The sequence below is a fragment of the Lontra canadensis genome, unplaced genomic scaffold, assembly GCF_010015895.1.
Source record: "Lontra canadensis isolate GAN:19392208 unplaced genomic scaffold, GSC_riverotter_1.0 scaffold96, whole genome shotgun sequence".
In the NCBI taxonomy this organism is placed as follows: Eukaryota; Metazoa; Chordata; class Mammalia; order Carnivora; family Mustelidae; genus Lontra; species Lontra canadensis.
The window spans coordinates 630,152-650,922 of NW_022631090.1; the positions used below are offsets into that span (position 1 = coordinate 630,152).

At 42.0% G+C, this 20,771-nt stretch overlaps 1 protein-coding gene across 4 annotated transcripts in view; it reads right to left on the minus strand.

The window, feature by feature from the left end:
* MORC4 (MORC family CW-type zinc finger 4) overlaps positions 1-20,771 on the minus strand; it is a 50,709-nt gene that overhangs the window by 6,494 nt on the left and 23,444 nt on the right. For all 4 annotated transcript variants that reach the window (XM_032837061.1, XM_032837057.1, XM_032837059.1 and 1 more), the window contains 5 exons: positions 13,844-13,942; positions 10,543-10,671; positions 8,211-8,279; positions 7,769-7,820; positions 6,218-6,393 (listed from right to left, as the gene is read on the minus strand). In XM_032837061.1, coding sequence (XP_032692952.1) covers positions 6,218-6,393; positions 7,769-7,820; positions 8,211-8,279; positions 10,543-10,671; positions 13,844-13,942 — 525 coding nt within the window. The remainder of the gene's footprint in view (positions 1-6,217; positions 6,394-7,768; positions 7,821-8,210; positions 8,280-10,542; positions 10,672-13,843; positions 13,943-20,771) is intronic.

Consider the following 20,771-nt stretch of genomic DNA (forward strand, 5'->3'; position numbering starts at 1 on the left):
TAGTCATATTTAATATTATTATGGAAATGACAGAATTTATATCTAGTTAGCTTGCTGTGTTCTATATGTGCCATGCCTTCTTTGTTCCTTTCTTCTTCTACTGTTCCTTTTTCACGTTATATGGATATTTTCCGGTTTAACACTTATAAATCTAACAACACATTGCTATAATTATTACTTTATTTAATGTTATGCCTTTTGAGGAAGCGGAGAGAAGAAAGCAGAGCAACTGCATATTTATAATGTTTATAGAGTCTGCTAATCAACCTTATTTTTCCACTTGAAATTTTCTTCATTTCTTACTATGGTGTTATCTCTTTACTCCAGTACTGCTTTGCTTCCACTCACCTCCTTTGTGCTGTTATTGTCAAACATTTCACATCTGTGGATGAGCCCAACAATGAAGTTATACACATATATAAAATTATATACATATATACACTTAATTTTATGAAATTATTCTTTAGATTAACTTAGTTAAGAATAAAACAGTAAGGGTGCCTGGGTGGCTCAGTCAGTTAAGCACCTGCCTTTGGCTCAAGTCATCATCCCGAGGTCCTAGGATCAACCCCACGTTGGGCTCCCTGCTCAGCGGGGAGTCTGCTCCTCCCTCTGCCCCTTCCCTGCTCAGGCTCTTTCTGTCTCAAATACATAAATGAATAAATGAATGACTAAATGAATGAATGAATGAATGAATGAATAGAAACAGGAAAAAAAGTCATTATATTGTCTTTTATAATGAATTAGTTATCATTGCCAGTACTCTTATTTTTCACGTGAATTTGAATTACTATCTGGTATCACTTGCTTTCATCCTAAAGAACTCCCTTCAGTATTCCTTTTTTTTTAAGATTTTATTTATTTATTTGACAGAGAGAGAGATGGCAAGATAAGAAACACAAATAGGGGGAGTGGGAGAGGGAGAAACAGGCTCCCCGCTGAGCAGGGAGCACAATGTGGGGCTCGATCCCAAGACCCTGGGATAATGACCAGAGCCGAAGGCAGACAATTAATGACTGAGCCACCCAGGCGTCCCCTTCAGTATTTCTTGAACAGGATTTTTACTAGAAACAAATTCCATCTGCTTTTGTTTATCTGGGAAATGTATTATTTCACCTTCATTTTCTAAAAAGATAGTTTTACTGGATTTAAGATTCTTGCTTGACACTCTTTCTTCTTTTACTACCATGAATATGTGATCTGACTGCCCTGTGGTCTCCATTATTTTTGTTGGTTGGTTGTAGCTTCCGAGGTAGAGTTTAGTGATTCATCAGTTGCGTGTCACACCCAGTGCTCATTCCACCATGTGCCCTCCTTCATGCCCATCACCCAGGTAGGCCTTCCTTAAAATGGCTGCCTTGAAGTCTGTGTCTACTAAATCCAACATCTGGGTCTCTTCAAGAGCACTTTCTATTATCTGCTTCTTTTTTCCCCCCTATATACAGGTCACACTTTCCTATTTCTTTGCATGCCTCATGACTTTTTCCTGACAATTGGCTATTTTCATTTTTAAAGATTTTTTTTTTTAAATTTTAAAGTAATCTCTACAGCCAACGGAGGGCTTAAACTGACAACCGTGAGATCAAGAGTCACACGCTCCACCAACCAAGCCAGCCAGGTGCCCTGAGAGTTGGGTATTTTTAATAACACAGAACAGCAACTCTGGACACTGCTCCCATATGCCTGAGTGGTTGATGTTGTTGTCTGCTTGGTTGTTTAGTGACTTGGCTGAAGAAACCTGAGCAGAAGTATGAGTGTCTGTTCACTGTAGAACAAATTGATTTCTTCTTGGTTTTTCTCTCTTACCTGGCCATGTAGGAGTCACCCCTGGGTCAGCATAGGCCAGTTACTGGTCACAGATTGTGCTTAAGCCCCCACAGCCAGTTAGCTTTTTACCCTCTCCCATTGGGTGTATGTGTGGCGTGGAGGCTGCTATCACAGTTCAAGGAATCTGTTTTGGCCCCACATCTGGCCTGGTAGTAGCAGCTTGGATTTTCCCTCTCGAATCACCTCTGGGAGGGCACGACTTTGAGCATGCACACAGTCTTCCAGTCTACCAGGATACGTGTGATTTCTTTTTAAGCCTGGTTTCCTAGGAATTGCCCCTGGGTCAGAAAAGCTTATTAATTGGCCAGTGGTTAGTCAGAGGCTGTGCTTAAGTCCCTAGTGCCACTGAGGGCCCTGTCCTTTTGTTGCTTGATCTGCGTGAGGCTCGAGGACTGCCTTAAAGTTCACCTCTTGTCCTAGCCTGACTGCTTCCGGGGAAATGGAGCCTCGTGCCTATGTGCAGCCTTCCTAATCCCAGGGCTGACTGTGATGCCAGGAGAGGTCTTTCTTGACTGTCTTTCTCCTTGGTTCTCTCTGTTAGCAAACTTCTGACAGCTCAGCCATTTCGCTTGTTGCAACGTGTATCACAGAGCTATGAGAGCCCTCTTAATTACTGCTTACCAAGATTCCCAGTATTTTTAATAACTGAGCCACCCAGGCACCAGATTTCCAATATTTTTGACAGTGCTTTTACAAATGGAATTCTTCATGATCTGTTCCGCCTAAAAGTCAGGTCCTTCCGGTACAGCGAAGGAGTTCTTCATCTTTCAGGCCCCTTGACCTAAGCAGAACCTCGGTGCCACTGTCCAAAAGTGGCATAAAAGAAAATTTTCTTTATGAATGTGGATGCCAGGATGTTTTGGGGGCTTGCTACTTTAGGCATGAACCTCTGCCCTGTAAGCAAGCTGGGGCTGGAGCAGCAGGAGTCCAGTACTGTCAGCACGCTGTCCTGAGGAGAGGGCTTCCACCCTGAGTGGGGGCTGGGTGGGAGAAGAGAGACCTAGTATTCCGGGTTGGCCTAGAATAGAGTTTTTGCAAGACAGAACTAGGGCACTTGAGAAATGTCGGAGGCCTGTCCAACCCAGGTGAGACCACAGCTCCACGACTGGGAGCTAAGGAAAGAGGGAGCCCCCAGCTTCTTGACCACACCCATTTGGATTAGAACTCCCTGAGAAGTTTTTGTAAAATAGAGCTTGAAGGGGGATGGTAGCAAAGCTGAAGGCTGAAGACCCTTGCAAGTGTCTCTGAGATTTCATAGATTTTCTTCAATGAATGTTTATTTGCTGTATGCCTCTAGGACAATTTCAGATGCTTGTTTTGTTTTGTTTAATAATATTTTCCAGTTAATTAGGTTATTTGTTGGTGAAGGAGTCTATCACACTCCTCATTTCTCCATTCTGGAAGTCTCTCTCATTAAAATGTTAATACTGGCTGCTGAATCCATCTTATTCACTTATAAAATTGTTCTTCTCTTTCTACCTTGTGTTTGTTGTTTCAAATATTCCTTTAAACATATCAGAATGTCTGTCTTCCCCTCCTTCAACTATTACAGTGTTAATTTGGATGGTTTCTTTTTGTTATCCTTTGAAAACATGAACTATTTATAATTAGCCTTTGATATATAGTTTATTCAAGGGGTCTCTAAACATCTAAATAAATTATAGCTACTAATTCTCTCCTGTGTCTTTATGCTAATGGATACTTTGGACCTTAAGTTTGTAACTACACATATGAAACCTAGCATGTATTGGGGATACTTACATACAGAACTCTGACTGCCATAAAATTCTTCATTTTTGAGTCCATCACTGCCTTAGAACATTGCCTTTCATACAGCAAGCACTCAAATATATGCAGAATAAATGAAGAAAAAGGACTATTTTCTTTAACAGAAATAAGCTAAATGATTATGCCCATTTGCATCCTGGCTGAACCTATTCCTCACGGCGTGTCCTCCCATCCCCTTGGCTAGTTTGTGAAACTCACAAAGCTATTTCCAATGACCCCTCGGGGGCCCCTGCTAGGTCATATAACTTATTCCGCTAAAACTTTAAAAAATTCTCTTGGATAGTATGGGCTTTATTTTATCTAGTGTTGGAAAGCTGTACTACATGACCCAAGGACCCTTATTAGCTTCAGGTTTTGATAAATAACAAAGGAGACCTTTGTAACTGCTGACTAAACCTATTATCTCATTAACATTGTTTTACCAAGAAAGCCATGTATATTTTACCAAACCCCTGCATACCTTTACTTCTCCCTATAAAAAGGCAGACTCTGCACTCAATCTGAATCCCCTTATCCACGTCGCTTAAAATGACATCCTCAGCTTAATGACCCTATATAAAACAGGATATTAGCAATATCACTGATCATGTTATCTTTTTCCCTTGAAAGAATAGTATTCTCAAATCAAAATTACACATGAATGATGTACTTTGCCTGTCCTCTATAGCCAAAACCCAAACCTGGATACGGCTGTTCTATAAATAATTCATACAACAACCTCATTAAAGCCTGATGAAGTGCGCCACCCAATGGCCGTACTGCCATACTGCACTCATTAAATACACAAACATGTATCAGCGTCTATAACTTCCTTCCAGGGACCGGAAGCCACTCTAAGGTAACAAAAGAAACACTGCAGAAAAAGGAAAAGGCAGTGGTTGCAGCAGGGAAAAGATAGCCTTCAAGAGCTATGACACCTTGAAATGCCAATGGCAATTTGGATGTGTGGCCACCTCAAGGTGATCGAAGCAGAGAGGCAACAATGTGCTTAAAAATTATGCAGCCCTTTACTGTGTGTCCCTCCTCACCTACAATGGGAGTTGGAAAACTATGGGTGGGAACAGAGTCAAATGAGACTCAAGGCCATGAGACGGACTGGACTCTATTTTGCTGCACAGTTCAATCTCAGAAATGGCTCCTGTTGCAGGGCTCTGATTTCACGTAAGTTACTCAGGGCCTCCAAGCTCCCAAGGCACTGTTCTAGGTGATCTCTTACTGATTCTCATTTAATTCCTTTAGAGTTTTAATAGTGTCACTCCTAAAATAGCTTACTTCCTCTCGAGACCTTCTGTTCACATTCAGGGGGGTCATGGGGTTCTTCCAATATCTACAGAGCTAAATTGTGGAAGAAGCACAGAAGAGGGGACTTGGACACATATGGAGATGTTTGCCTAGATGAGAAGCTGAAAAGACCCACCTATGAAGCAAGACACAAGGAAAAGACTCAGTACCATTAGGGGGAAAAGCCAAGAGTCATTTTTGTTTGTTTTTTTACCCTGTTATGTATATACCATTGCTTCTATCCTAGAATATATTAAGAAGATACCCCAAATGAAGAGGGTCGATGAAAAGTTCACAACCCACGATAAAACAGTCACATTACCGACAACTGCAAAAGTTTCTACTTTTAAAGGGCAACCCTGTACCTGCCTTATGGTTTGGCCTTGACAGAAGGGAGAAGTACAGCGATAGGAGAAGGCAAGTCCTAATTAGGAGTCCTGAGTTCCAGTCTCATGATAGTGGAGGGGCAGTCATATCTCTCAGCACTTCAAATACTCCTGCTATTTCAGAAAAAGAAGAGGTATGCTCCTTCCTGTTAGAAAGACTAACGAGGGACGCCTGGGTGGCTCAGTTGGTTAAGCAGCTGCCTTCGGCTCAGGTCATGATCCCAGCGTCCTGGGATCGAGTCCCACATCGGGCTCCTTGCTCGGCAGGGAGCCTGCTTCTCCCTCTGCCTCTGCCTGCCATTCTGTCTGCCTGTGCTCGCTCTCTCTCCCTCTCTCAAAAAAAAAAAAAAAAAAAAAAGAAAGACTAACGAAATCATACCGACGAGGTGCTAGGAGATGGACAAGTGAAGCCCAAAACTACACTCACACTCACAATTGACTCTAGGAGACAATGGATGAGAAGGCTTGCCTAATGGCACAAACTTCTAATAGTTGTTCTTTGTATGTGGCCAACATGTGCTAGACCTATGGGGCCCCACAGGACCTCAATATTCCTAAGGTTAAGGAAAAAAGTAACACTTACCTATGTCACATTACCTTACACTTGGATTGCATATTATGCTTTTCAAAGAGTTTTCACATCCATTATTTCACTTAACACAGTTCCCAACATAATGGGAATACAAAATACGTAAAAGTATTTGTCAGCTGACTGCCTCAAAAGAGAGACAGACAGACTCGACACAGCAGTTGTAATGCTGAAAAATTGCAAGTACACGCAGCACACAATTCTGTTACCCCCGAATCGTGTTTCTCCAACTGAAGTCCATGCTAGGCCTTAGGAGAAGCATAAATATGATCACCATCCCGACTTACTTCACAGGAAAATGAACCCTGAGGCTTACTACTGAAGGCAGACTATGTTGTCTACCCACCTGGAAAACTGAAAAACACTGGAATCCAGAGGCTTAAGCTGAAGAGAAGGTGTCCTGCTTTCTTCTCCAACAGATGGAGGCCGGCTAGGACTATCCATTCCCTCATATCCAATTGTCTTATTGTTCAAGTCATCCATATCTCGACTAGCAGGGATCTTCAGCGGATTGGCAAATACCTAGCAAAGAAAGAAGCGATTCATAAAAATCCCAATTTCAATAAAATACCAAAAGGATGAGTCAAATCCTTCTGATGCTAGGAGAAAACACTTGGCCAAATAAAAAGAAGCTGGTTTCCTACACGAAACAAACAGCGCGCAGTAACGTACACTAGACCACTGAACCTAGTTCAGTTATAACCTGATTGGCTGGACACCAACAGACCTCCCCAACTCACTTATTGGCTCCTAGAGTCACCCCACCCACAACACACCAGGCCCCCGAATCACCATCTAATTCTCTCCTGTGACCCAGTTGAGGGCTGGGGGGTCACTCCTCTGAGATCTGTGATGCGGGCAGGGGTGGAGGGAGTAAGCATCGCAGCAAATGTCAGGGCTGGTTTTGGAGAAATGCATGCAAGAGACGAACGCATATTCCCAGTGCACACACACAGAGACATGCATCTAAGATCTCGTGGGAGAGCCAGCTGAGGAAGAGAGTAGAAACGATGAAGGTAGAGGAATATAAAGGGGAGGTAAACTGAATGAGGACAGGGCGGTCCCAGGACATCTCCCAATCTCTAGATCAGACGATTAAGCCAAGACATTAGGGTATGAAACCTGGTTATTCATATGCCTGGGTCTCAGTAGGATGTCAGAAGATTAGTATCGAATTGCCTCTATCCTCACCAGTCTGACCTACCCTGATTGGGAGGGGAGAAGGAGAATCTAACATGCTACTAGCAGATATCTCTGGGAAAGAGGGTCAAGAGGAAGATCATGCAGAAAGGCAAGGTTGGGTGGGGAAGAGACATGGGTGCTATGGTGGCTGTCAGGAAAGGAGTGTCCCTGAGAGGACGGCCAACCTTATTGCACCCTTCAGCGTCCGGAGCTGGGCAACCATGTCCGAGAGACAGTGCTCCTGAAAATTCAAAACAGCAGAGTCTTTATAAAGCCAGCCAGCCTGAAAGCAGGGATAGGGGAGGGGCACAGAGAACCACCCCTTCTTCCCAAGAGGAAGGAGGAAGGAATCACCCCTGAATCCTGGAAGAAAGGAGACTGAGGGAAAAACCAGACACTCAATAGGAGCAGCCTGTATGAGGATGGAACACAGCCTTGAATATTCTGGGACACTGAACGTGACATTCACACTGTCCATAATCAGTATGAAATCCAAATCTGAGAAATAAAAGATTTGGCTCTTCTATTTTTGGTGATCTGAACATCAGTAACAGCAGATCAAGGCAAAATCAAAAGATCCAATGGAAAAAAAGATCACCAGAAGAAATGGTTTGTTATTTCTACGCAGCTTTCAAGACTGCTGCTTTCTTCAACCTATGTCCTCTGTTGGGGAAAATTTTGTGTGAGAAAACAAAGATGGCGGACTGTCTCTCACCTGGTGGTTCTCACTGTCCACTGGCAGCTTCTTCTTCTCAACCACTTGATCCCTAGGAGAAGATAAAAGTGTTATTTAGTTCACTCATGAAATTTCTTCATCTGAGATGGATTACCAATTGTAGATTTAGGTTATAAGGTTCCTTCCGAGCTGAGTAACTGAGGGTACCTTCCTAAACTCTGCCACTGAAGAGAGAGGTCCAATGCCCCATCAAAAGAGAGAGAGGCGGGGAAGGGAAGGTGAGAGACAGAAGACAATCATGTGTTAGACACTCAGGAGATGATTAGAAGGAAGAAAGAATTAGGAGAACTGAAATGAGAGGGAAATCATTCAAAGCCAAAAAAGAAAGATAAGTCATCTCTCTTCTTAAAACTCCCCCTGTCCTGTTGGGAAGGGTCAAGTCCCCTCTACTGTATGATCTAAAACCTTAGGTATACTCAACTGTTTTTTAGCTTTGTTCAAGTACAGGTCTTCATCGATGAGTTCTTGTTCCTCTGGAACAGAGCATCTCCTGCAGTACAGAGAGGAAATCATCTTTGGGAAACAAAATGTGCCCTTTGGTTTTACCCTTTGCTTTCCTTACAACTACAATGAGGCAGGTCATAGAGGTTAACAACCCTTTGGCACTACAGAGTTCAGATTCCACCCACATTACAAAACCTGTGTGCCATGTTACCATGCAACAATTCTTTTTCGTTGTTGTTTTTAAAAAGATTTTATTTGAGAAAAAGTGAGAGGGAGAGGGAGAGAGAGTGCATATAAGCACGAGCACAAGCGGGGGAGGGGGGCACAGGCAGAGGGAGAAGCAGACTCCCTGCTGAGCAGGAAGCCAGATGCAGGACTCAATCCCAAGACCCTGGGATCATGACCTGAGCCAAATGCAGATGTTTCACCGACTTAGGGCACCTAGATGTCCAACATGTAGCAATTCTTACTTCAAGGCATACCATCATCTAATTTTTGGTGCATATATACCTTTCCCCCAAGACATACAAAGTACTTGACAGCTACAAAATTCCTATGATGGTGCATGACAAGAAGCATAATCTCTATTTTTACATAGTGGATTTCAAGGATGAGAGAGACCTGCCTGAGATTCCACACACAGAGATGATTGCTGAGACCAGAACCTGGGTCATACGCCTCCTGTTTATGAAGAAAGTAATTCCCAAGGTGCAGTCTAGAAGCATGAGAATCCCTAAACTAAGTGATGATGCCTGAAGAAGAAAATCAGAGGCGATGACAGAGGGAAGCAATAAGGGATTAGGAGCTTACGTTGTAAAAGCAAAATAGTGGAGACTAGAGCAAAGAGGAGAGAAAAGAGGATTCTATAAATGGAAATACATCTGTTATATGTAGAGCACAAGAAGAGAATCTTAGGAGTAAACACTAAAAGGAGTACTAGAAAATGTATTCAGTGATCTAAAGCAATCCTAGAACAAATAGAAATTCGTAATGACTGGAAACCCTATGTTATACCCATTTTATAAGGAGGCATTTCCTAGAAGGCTATGTCTCCTGAACTAAAGTGTAAACTGACAGAAGATCCAGGCTTCAAAAATGAGACTCCTGAGCACTTAGTCCCACGTTCTAGTCCCACCATCCCGGTTACTGTCCAGGGAGAGGGGCTTAGGTACATCTGGAGATGATGGGGGAATGCTTACTCATCACAGACCTAGACCTCACTTACTTAATTTCCTCCATTTTAAACATTTTCCCTAAAACGCATACCCTGTTTTAGTACCTTTTTTTCTATCAGCATTTATCCCACAGGGGAAAAAATATATTAAGAAAGTCAGAGCTGAAGTGAAGCAAACCGTATTATTATTTTAAACGTGTGTGACTACTGAGTCAAATCGGAAATATCTGTTAAACCGAAATGAATGCTCACGGATATGCCAGGCAGTATCCAGATGTTAGATGCTGCAAGGGACATGTGCACAGATGGCATTAAATGCACAACAGGTACCATGATAGATTTAGGCAGAGGAAGGGAAGCATATGAAGAAAATCATCAACTCCACCTGAAATGTAAAGCCCTTGTTCTCAAGTAGTTTACAATCATTTGGAGAGCCAAAGTATATACATATGAACACTATCTAAAGAATACAAAACAGTATGTGAACAAATGTCAAGAATTAAACACCACAGGAAGCCAGCATAAAATCACTGTAAACTATTGTCAACAGGAGAAGTACCACACAAGAATACTTCAGCTTCCCAGATGGATACGATTTCGACAGGCAGATGGAATGCAGAAACACACTGTAAGCAAGAAGAATGACACTCTCAAGTCATGGAGGAGGGAACAAGTATGGCGCGTGCAGGGAACACTGGTGCCATAGGCCTGGTGAGAGCATACGATTTGTGTTAAGCTACAGTGAAAACGAAGGCTGGATAGGTAAGGTGGGATCAGTTAGCAAGGGGCTCCGATGCCAGGCTGCAGAGTGTAGACTTGAGGTAAAGTGTTGTAAGTGAGTAAAATGAACGTAAGGGAGTGGGTTTCGGTTATGGAGTAAGTCCTGGGAATGAAAGCTACAGCAAGGGGAATATGGTCACTGATACTGTCATAGTGCTATATCGGGACAAATGGGAGCCACACTTGTGACAGCAGAACGGATAGAATTGTTGAATTACTATGCTTGTGTCAGACATCTGAAACCAATGTAACGTTATAGGTCAACTATACTCAAAAAGACTTTTTAAAAAAGTGTTTTAGAATATAGAGACAAATCAGGAATGTTCCCTAACACAGAACTGAGTCCCAACCTTACCTGTACTTTGGATGGGAATTATAGTAACAAAACCATCTTGCAGGTAATGTAGACGGATCAACCTTGCCAGGAAGCTTCCTCCATTTAAGACACTCATCACACTGTACCCATGTCTGGTCAGGAATCTTCCTGAAAGAAGGAAAACAGAAGTATGACTGCGTATATCCTAGCTCTGTGCCCTTACGTTAGAAAGTCACAACCCAAAAGTGAAAGAACAAATTTTTATATAGGAAATGTGTTAGAACTGCTATGTTATGGTCAGGGTGTCTAAAATATGCATCTTGGGGGTGCCTGGGAGGCTCAGAGGGATAAGCCTCTGCCTTCAGCTCAGGTCATGATCTCAGGGTCCTGGGATAGAGCCCCGTATCGGGCTCTCTGCTCAGCAGGGAGCCTGCTCCCTGCCCTCTCTCTGCCTGCTTGTGATCTCTCTCTCTCTGTTAAATAAATAAAATCTTAAAAAAAATATGCATCTTGAACTTCACAAATAAAATAATAATAGAACTACACCAGATATGGAGATGAAAAATTATAACAAGTATTAAGAAGGTAAGCTACCATTATTTATGGAAGTAAATAATATTTCTCCAGAATCACTTGTTTTAAACAAACAAGATGATAATTTTAACTCTAAAATTATTAGGAAAAAATCTATATACACATCAATATATAAATATATATATTTAACAATATTACCAAGAACCAAAACCCACAGAAATCATTTTATTTGCTTCTATCCAGCTGTGCAACAGGCTTAAAGTGCATTTGTAGGAGTCACAGAAGCATCATCATCACAAAATCTCCCCCATTTCCCTACAGACTCCCTAGTCCTCTCTTTTTTCTGTTCAAAAGTCTTTGTTTATACCTCAGTCAAAACTTTATTAGATTGGTATTCCCAACTTTCATCTTAAAAACATCCTATAAATGTGATTAAATTTCCTAACTAGATATGGTGGCTCCAGTCCAACAACTGGTTGAATTAAGGTAAAATCCTTCCAGAGTTGTACACAAAGCCACTCCCATCCCTGCCAGGAAGCATAACCCAGTGAGCTATATCGCATCGTGAACGTGTTTCTCTGTGAAAGGAGGTGGTCTGTGTATAGGAGCAGTCAGCATCCAAGGCATGTAAAGCAGACTAGAGGGAGATGACTGGAGAAAAGAAGCAGAAAGAGGACAGAGGGGCAGCAAGGGCTGATTTGAGAAACATGTAAGTTAGCCTAGAGCAAGATGTGTGTATATTACATTTATACTGTTCTTCTAATAGGCATTTCAACAGAGTGATGTGGTTCTTTTATGTCTTAGTTCAATGTTCTCCTTATCTTTTTTTTTTTAAGAGAGAGAGCACGCATGCACACGTGCAAGCAGGAGGTGGTAGGGAGGGGAAGGGGCAGAGGCAGAGGGAGAGAATCTTAAGCACAGAGCCTGATGTGAGGCTCGATCTCACAACCCTGAGCTCATGACCTGAGCTGAAATCGAGAGTTAGATGCTTAACCGAATGAGCCACCCAGGTGCCACTTCCTTATCTTTTTAAATTACGCTTTTTTTCTAGCTGTAAAAATACAAGATGATAGAAAAACTGGAAAATACAGAAAGATATAAAAAAGAAAACACACTCTTATTTCTACCACTCAAAGACAATGTCCTCTTCTTGTTTAAAACTCTGTTTTAACAAAGAGAATTCATACACATTTCTGGATATACAGCTTCCTATCTCCTGGTTCCAGGCTGCTCCAGCCTTGTAACCTCTGAGCTCTAAGCTCAGGCCTGACCTCTGGTGTCCATATATTTCCATACAGCCACTGTTTTTGCAAAAAGCACTTTTAGCAGGAGTGGTGGGCAGAGGAAAGGTCCTACTAGCTTTGGTTTTACATGGAGGTGCACAGAAGAGCTGCTTGCAGAAGCATGCCAATATTACTGCCTTGGAGGCAAGCATTAGAGACAGCAACTCCTTGCCTCAGGTTATATCAAACCATGGTAGATCCTTCCACCCAGGCAGACAGGAGAGGCTTTTAGCTTGTGCTTGTAATAAACAGGTAGTTAAAGGGGTTAGACCATATTTCCCTCACTGCATCCTTCCAGAAGAGTGTCATGGCTAAAAACTTGGGTTTGGGGGACTGACTGCCTATATTTGAACCTTGTATCTACCACTTTCTACTTGTTTCATCTTGAGCAAGTTATTTAAGTGTACCAGTGTCTGCATTAGTAAACAGGTAAAAATACGATTCTGTCTCCCTCATAGGGTTGTTGTAATGACCAAATAAATGTAACTACATGTAAAGAACTGAGACCAGGGCCTGGCATATAAGTACTCAATAAATAATAGTAATTATTACAATTCTGCCTCCAGAAAGGTTATGTAACACATACACACACACACACTCCAGCAATATATGAACATCTGCTTCATTGCATTAATCACCACTTATGTGAAAGGCAAAAAAAAAAGGCATCTTGTCTAGGTTGGCTTTTCTTTGAAAACCACAGAGGTTGGACATGAGCAGAGATCTTCAGAATAAGACAGTGATTTACACAACAGCCGATCATGTTGCCTTCAAAAGGAAATTCTGTATCATACATTTACCTGATAACTTCCATTTAAACCCCCCCCACAGGTGACAATCCCCAAAATGAACTTCTAACACTCTAATCTTTGTCATGATGGTGGTGTAACTGATTATGTACGTGTTGTTACACATTCTATCCTCTGTTTTATGCTCCCATGCTGGCTCACTGAGGCATGTCATCCTGATCCACAGTTCTGTAACTCCCTGTTTTTGATTCAATAAATTCTACCTTTTTCCTGGTATGCTGGGTTCTTTACTTCTACCCTCAAATTCCTCGGTACAGGCCCAACAATGTTCTCTAAGATTAAAGAGAAAGGAAGTTTGCTAACACTTCTGAACATGTACTATATGCCAGGTACTATGCTAAAAATGTTATGCTACCTAATTTCATATTCTCACGGAGGTGAAGTGACTTACTTACCCAAACTCACCAAACCATTAAGAACCAGATCCAGATTTTCAACCCACAAGTGTCTCATTTAAATGGCTTCATCTTCCACTATATCACACTGCCTGCAGGATAAACTCACAGTCCTAAACTCTTCACATTAAAGAGCCAAACCATACATGTGTTCAACCAGAATGAAGAGATCTAGAGAATGATGGAATTAGTACCCGTGATTTCCTAGTATTAGTTCATTAAAGTTGCATATGTGAAAAGCACCATCTTACCCTTGTCCCTTCCACTCGCTCTATCGACATCACCCCTAATACTTTTTATATTCTTATTTACTACTCACGGTATTGGCCTGGTGATGGCTGAGGTCTCAAAATTCTCTTGGGATGTCTTTTCCTTCCAATAAGCATTGAGCTTCTGGGCAAGGGCATTTATTGTCAACCTGAGAGAAAAAGCAAGAAGAAGCACATCAATGCTGAGGATCTGTCAAACAATTTCACGATCTTTGAGATGCTCCCATTTAAGAGAAGCTGACAATGTAGACTATTCAGTCTAAGTTTGAACAACTACACTTCCAGAAACTAGGATGGGAATCCACGGCCTTTGCAAATTACATGTATAAAATGACAGTCATCATGTCGAGTGGTCACGTTGGTTGCAAAGGTAAAATGGCCACAAGTCCTAAAAAGTACTGTGTTCTCCAAATACTCAGGGTTTTGAGAATCATGAGGTGGGAGAGCTGACATTATTGACAATGATGGAAGACTAAATTGCAGAGCGAGGACAGAACCATACTGATAAGCTGATGGGTAGCTGCTCCGACTGTCAGATAACTCCAGGTAAACAATTTAGGACCCAGTTGAAAGTCAGAGGATCACGTATCAAATACTGTACCCTACTTATTACAAATCAATCCAATTCTAGCTTAAAAATGTCTATATAGCTCTTCACTCAAATGTTGATCACAGAAGTTAGGGCACCAATGGAAAACAAAGCCCCCTTCAACCCTCCACTGCACATTTGTTAGTGGAGGCTGGACCCCAGCTCTGGCTCTGGCTCTTTCTCCTTTATCCCTCCTCCCCAATGAACAACAGTAAACCTAGGGTCAAACGATGTTATGGTATAAGTCAAAACCTACTTTTAAAAACTGCCAATTTCAAATGACTGCTCTATATTTAATTCTATAACCTAGTGTTACACCTTACTGTAGAGCTGTACACACCTGAAATACTACAAATTTAGTGTTTTTTAAAAATCTCTGGACTCCTTGCATCATTCCCAAAGGTATTGTAGACCTCTTCTCTCCTTAAGAGGTATTCTTCCTTACTTCCACCTTACTAATATTAAGTTAGATTCTTACTATATACAGAGAAGAGTAATCATTTGTGAGCTCCCCTATAAACACTTACTCCCCTCCAAGCTACTAAAAACTCACACTTCTATGTTTGTATCTTTCCTTCAAGTCACAGATGAAGAATTATTCCTTGTTTTCTCTTACAATTCTATTTTAAAACTATTTTTTAAAAGATTTTATTTATTTGTCAGAGAGAGAGAGAATGCATGCATGCATAAGCAAAAGGAGCAGGAGGCAGAGGAAGAAGCAGCAGAGGGAGACGGAGAAGCAGGCTCCCCACTGAACAGTGAGCTTGACACGGGTCTCGGTCCCAAGACCCAGGGATCATGACCCGAGCTGAAGGCAGACGCTTAACTGACTGAACCACCCAGGTGCCTCTTAAAACTATTTTTAAAAGAAGATTAGATGGGATTCTGGAAAGATGATGGAGTAAGAAGCACCAGGAATCTATCCCCCCACCTAGACAGCCACTGCACTAGCAGAACTGGCTGAACTATTTGGAACTCTAGAGTCTATTGATGGCTTGCAACTTTCGGGAGAAGGCTTGAATGGTACATGGGCAAATTTCAGCTCTTAGAACAGGAATAGCTACCATCTCCCATCCACAGACCCATGGCAGGCAGCTGTGCACACATTTTTAGGAGCAACCTGCAGGATCCAGGATGGGCAAAAACAGACTGCCCTCCAAATATTGGGGATATGGACTCTGATAGCTGTTTGCTGCTCCTGATCACAGATCATGTAATCCCATGGTTGCCACAAAGAAAACAGCTATAAAAGATACACAAAAAGAAATGAGAAATAAATTTTCACTACAAAAAAATCAACTGAACACAAAATAAGACAGTAATACAGGAAATGAAGGACAAAAAGAAAATCTTCTAAGCCATACAGAAAACAGAGCAAAATGAAAGAAGTCCTTCCTTATCCCTAAGTGCTTTAAATGTAAATGGTTTAAACTCTCCAATCAAAAACAGAGAGTTGTGGAATGGGTTAAAAAACAAACACAAAAAAAGACATGATGTCAATATATGCTGCCCACAGGAGATGAACTTTAGATTTAAAAAGACACAAATAGATTGAAAGTAAAAGGATGTTCCGTGTAAATACTAACCAAAAGAGAAGATGGTGGCTATTCTAACGTCCAACAAAACAGACTGTAAGTCACAAGGGCTAGAATGTGGAAGCAACCCAAGTGTCTGCCAATGGATGAATGGATAAACAAAATGTATTGTGCATGTGTGTATACATATAGATACACACACACACAAACACTAGGCCATTATAAGTCCTTAAAAAGAGGAAATTCTGACACATGCTACAATGGGCATGAAGCTTGAGGCCACTATGCTAAAGGAAGCCAGTCTCAAAAAGACAAATTACTATATGATTTCACTTAAATGAGGTAGTCAGAGTAGTCAAAATCATAGAGACAGAAGGGAGAATGGGGGCTGCCTAGGGCTGAGGGAAGTGGAATGGGACTTACTGTTTAATAGGTACAGAGTTTCCATTTTACAAGATGACAAGAGTTCTGGGGCTGGGTGGTGATGGTTGTAAAACAGGGTGAATGTTCTTTTTTTTTTAAAGATTTTATTTATTTGACAGTGATCACAAGTAGGCAGAGAAGCAGGTAGAGAGAGAGAGAGAGGGGAGGAAACAGGCTCCCTGCTGAGCAGAGAGCCTGATGTGGGGCTCAATCCCAGGACCCTGAGATCATGACCTGAGCCGAAGGCAGAGGCTTAACCCACTGAGCCACCCAGGTTCCCCGCAGTGTGAATGTTCTTAATGCCACTTAACAATACACTTAAAAATGGTTAGGATGGTAAATTTTATGGTACATGTATTTTACCACAATAAAAAAAAAACTGGAGGAAAAAAGGGAAAAGATTATGTGGTTGCCAGGGACTGGGGTGACTGCTAATGGACAAGAGGTCACTTTTTGGGGTGGTAGAAATGTTCTGGAGTTCAATGGTGGTGATGATTGCACAGGTTATGAATATACTAAAACCACTATAGTGTTCACTTAATAATGGTGACATTTATAGTATGTGAATTATACCTCTACCAAAAAGAAAAATAAAAGTTTGTTCTCACGTATTCAGGTAAAATTTACACAGAGTAAAATTAATCTTGTTAAGTGTGTAGTTCTAACAGTTTCGACAAACGTATACAGTCACGTAACCGCCATCTCAACCAAGATACTGTTACCATGTATTCTAAAATCCCATTTCTTCTCAAAAAACCCTGGCTTGACTCTATGGTTCTATTCATCTCCAACCTTTTACTTCCCCAATCCTGGTATATGTGGCCTACACCCACTACCCCCTCTTCATTCTCCTGTCTTAACCCACTATGGTCTAGTTTCCACCATCGCCACTCCACAAGACTGTTCCTTTCCCCAAAGTAGAGTCATTACTCTATCAATGATCCTGCCAATGTCCCAGTGTACTCAATTCGAGTCCTTGCAATGATCTTGGACTCTTCCCTCTCCTTTATATGTCTTATATAGTACGTCACCAAAATCACTTGAACTTTTCTTCCATCTGTCCTGTACTTTTCTTCACAGCTACTCTTATTTCACACATTCATCTCAGAACTATGTTACTCCAAGAGCCTTTAATCCTTCCTTCAATCCATCCTGGGCCCTGTTTCCTGATTTATCAGCTGACCTAATTCATGTAAAGCACCTTAAAAACCATAAAGCAGTATATAGTTATAGTATATCCTTAAGATAGAAGGGTTTCAAGTCACTCCGCCATTCAAGAATACACAATGGAGTCTCACTGTCTAAGGTATCAACTACTCTACCCAACAATCCTGTAAGACAGAAGTTCTCAAACCTTCTCAGTTTGTGGCACCCTTTGTGTCTCAAGTTTTTCACGGCACCCTCAGGTCAAAAGCAATATGTACCAGTTCCAGTTACTAAACAGTTAGGTCCAAACAATTTAATAGCTATTTGAGAAAATAATACATACAAATTGAAAAGGAAATTTTTATTTCATTCTTAAACAGCCACAATTACTACTGGGATGGATATGTGTGCATACCTGTTGGGCAGTGTACCACTGCTCAAACCTTGGAATGAAACTGGACACGGCTTCCCTCACTTCTTCTTCAATGTTGACTTTCCTGTATTATTTTTTATCACAACAACCACTAAACACCCAGACTTGCAAAGATATGATGTAATCAAAAGGAATGCAACAGATTTTGTTATCTGGCAGTGGGGTGCTGCTGTAACAAATACCCACAAATGTGGAAGCAGCTTTCGATCTGAGTGGTAGGCAGAGGCTGGAAGAATTTGAGGAGCCAGACCGAAATGGCTGAGACTGTAACCTAGATTCTAGATTGAGCAGATGGTTAGTAGAAATATGGATGTTAAAAAGCCTCCTGGTGAGGGCTCAGAAAGAAGCGAGGGGCATAGTGGAGATAATGCAAATTTCCTCAGAATACCTTCATCAGTGGGAACGGACTGTTAGCAGAATCACGGATGATAGGGTAGGTGCTGCTGCTGAAGGCCCAGGAGGAAATGAGGAACATGCTATTGGGAAATTTGAGGGAACGTGATCCTTGTTACATCGCGGCAGAGAACTCAGCAGAACTGTGTCCTACAGTTCTGTGGAAAGCAGAACTTGTAAATGATGACACTGGACATTTAGCTGAGGAGATTTCCAAGCCAAGTGTTGAAAGTGTGGCCTAGTGTCTTCTTGCTGCTCACATAAAAAGGTGGGGAGGAAACAAATATATTGAGAGAGAACTATTGGACAAAAAGGAACCAAGACTTCATGATTTTGGAAATCCTCAGCCTAACCAGACTGAAGAAGATGCTAAAATTGAGACATTCACTGTCAGGAAAGCCTGCTCTAGAGAAAAAGCCAAGGCTGTGTCTAGAAAACCTTTTGCTAATATCTCAGATCAAAAGGTCAGTGTATTCAGTCACACAAAAAGCTCTTTGAAAAGCTTAAACATGTGACTCAGATCTTCACAGCCATCTCAGCAGAAGCCAAGAATACAAATAGGATTATCTAGGAAAGACCCGTCAAGAGCTTCTTGTCTGAGTGAACGAATATCCATGACATACATGGGAGACCCACAAGGGTCTTGAGGTTGGCATACTGGCACACGCACTGCCTCACTGGACTGAAGGGATGGAGAGAGTACAACACTGAAAGAAGGCTGGTGGACCTCCAAAACTCTAGTCAGGAAAACAGGCTGATGAGGCTCCTGAGCTGCAGAGACATGCTCCCTTTCCTGAAAAAGGTAAGAGGACTCTGAGGGTGCAGCCATGAGCCCAGAGGGTAGAGCATGAGGTCTGCAGGATGAAGCTGCAAGCCCTAGATTTGTCGCAGGACTTGAAATTCAATGGAATTAGTTTGGCTGGACTTTGAAGTGGCTTGAGACCTGTGGCTCCGTTTTCCTTCCATTTTCCTCCTGTATGAACTGGAATATCCATAACTGGTATCCTGTGCCTGTATCACCATTATATTTTAGAGTGAAATACAAAAACAAATAAATAAAGGACACAGCTGCAGAGGGAGAGGAATTTTGCCCCAGGATGCATCAGACCCACACCTGATTTAGATGATGAGATTTGGGGATTGTGAGTTGCTGACATTAAGATGAGGGTTTAGACTTGAATCGCTGTAACAGTTGAGAGTTTGGGGATGTTGGGATGGGGCAAATATATTCTGCAGGTGAGGTATAAGTGGATCTTTGGAGGCCAGGGAGCAGGCTGTGGTAGGTGGAATGATGGTCCTCCAAAGATGCCTATGTCCTGGTCCCTGGAACCTGTGACTGTATCAGGTTACTGGGCAAAGGGGAATTAAGGTTACTTACTTACCAGTTGACCTTAAAAGAGGGAGATTATCCTGAATTATCCAATGTAATCACAAGGGGCCTTAAAAGGAGAAGAGTGAAGGGGAAGAGTCAGAAGCAGAGGAACAGATGTGATGACAGAAGCAAGTCACTGGAGTGATGTGACGTGAGAAGGACTCCACCCACCACTGATGGCTCTGAAGATTCAGGAAGAGGGCCACATACAGGCCAAGGAATGCCAGCCCTCTTGAAGTTGGAAATGGCAAGGGAATGGATTCTCCCCTTGAGCCCCCAGAAAGGAACGTAGCCCTGCTAACACCTTAAGTTTAGCCTAGTGAGATTTGCATCGGACTTCTAAACTACAGAACTCGAAGACAATAAATGAGCATTGTCTTAAGCGGCGAAGTGAGTAGTGATTTGTTCTAGCAGGAAGACAAAACAACTTCTAGGATTTATAGGCAGAAGTCAAGTATCACTGTAGCTCCCTCAAAAATTTCAAATATCCTATGAATCCTCTGTGAGTTCGTTAGGTGCAGCTTGACACGTTGTTTGGGAACTGTGGCTCTAGGACAGGGCTCAGCATACAGCCTGTGGGCCAAATTCAGGCCATTGCCTGCTTTTACAAAACCAAAACAAAAATAAAAACAAAAACACTGTACTGGACACAGTTCATTCCTTTACTTCTTGTCTAGGGCTGCTTTTATAGGACAGCAGAACTGAGCAGTTGTGACAAGAGACCATATGGCCTGCAAACCCTAAAATACTTATTTCCTGGCCCTTCACAGGAAAAGGATGTCAACTCCTGCTCTAGGAAGACAGCTCTACTCTATCTAGTAGACTCTATTTTCCTTCACTCTAGCTGTCTCCTCTTAGCCCCACTCCCTATACTCTCACCATTCTAAGTTCCTGTCATTACTTTAGATCATGCTATAGCCCCATCCTGGAATTCCCTTCCCTCCTGTTTCTAAGTCCTATATCCTTTCAGACAAATCTCAAGTCACACTTTCCACCTAAAACCTTCCCTATCTGCTCTATCAGGGCATTTTTTTCCCCATACCATATTAGGTTTTGGCTGATGACATGGCCATTTTATTGCTTTCCA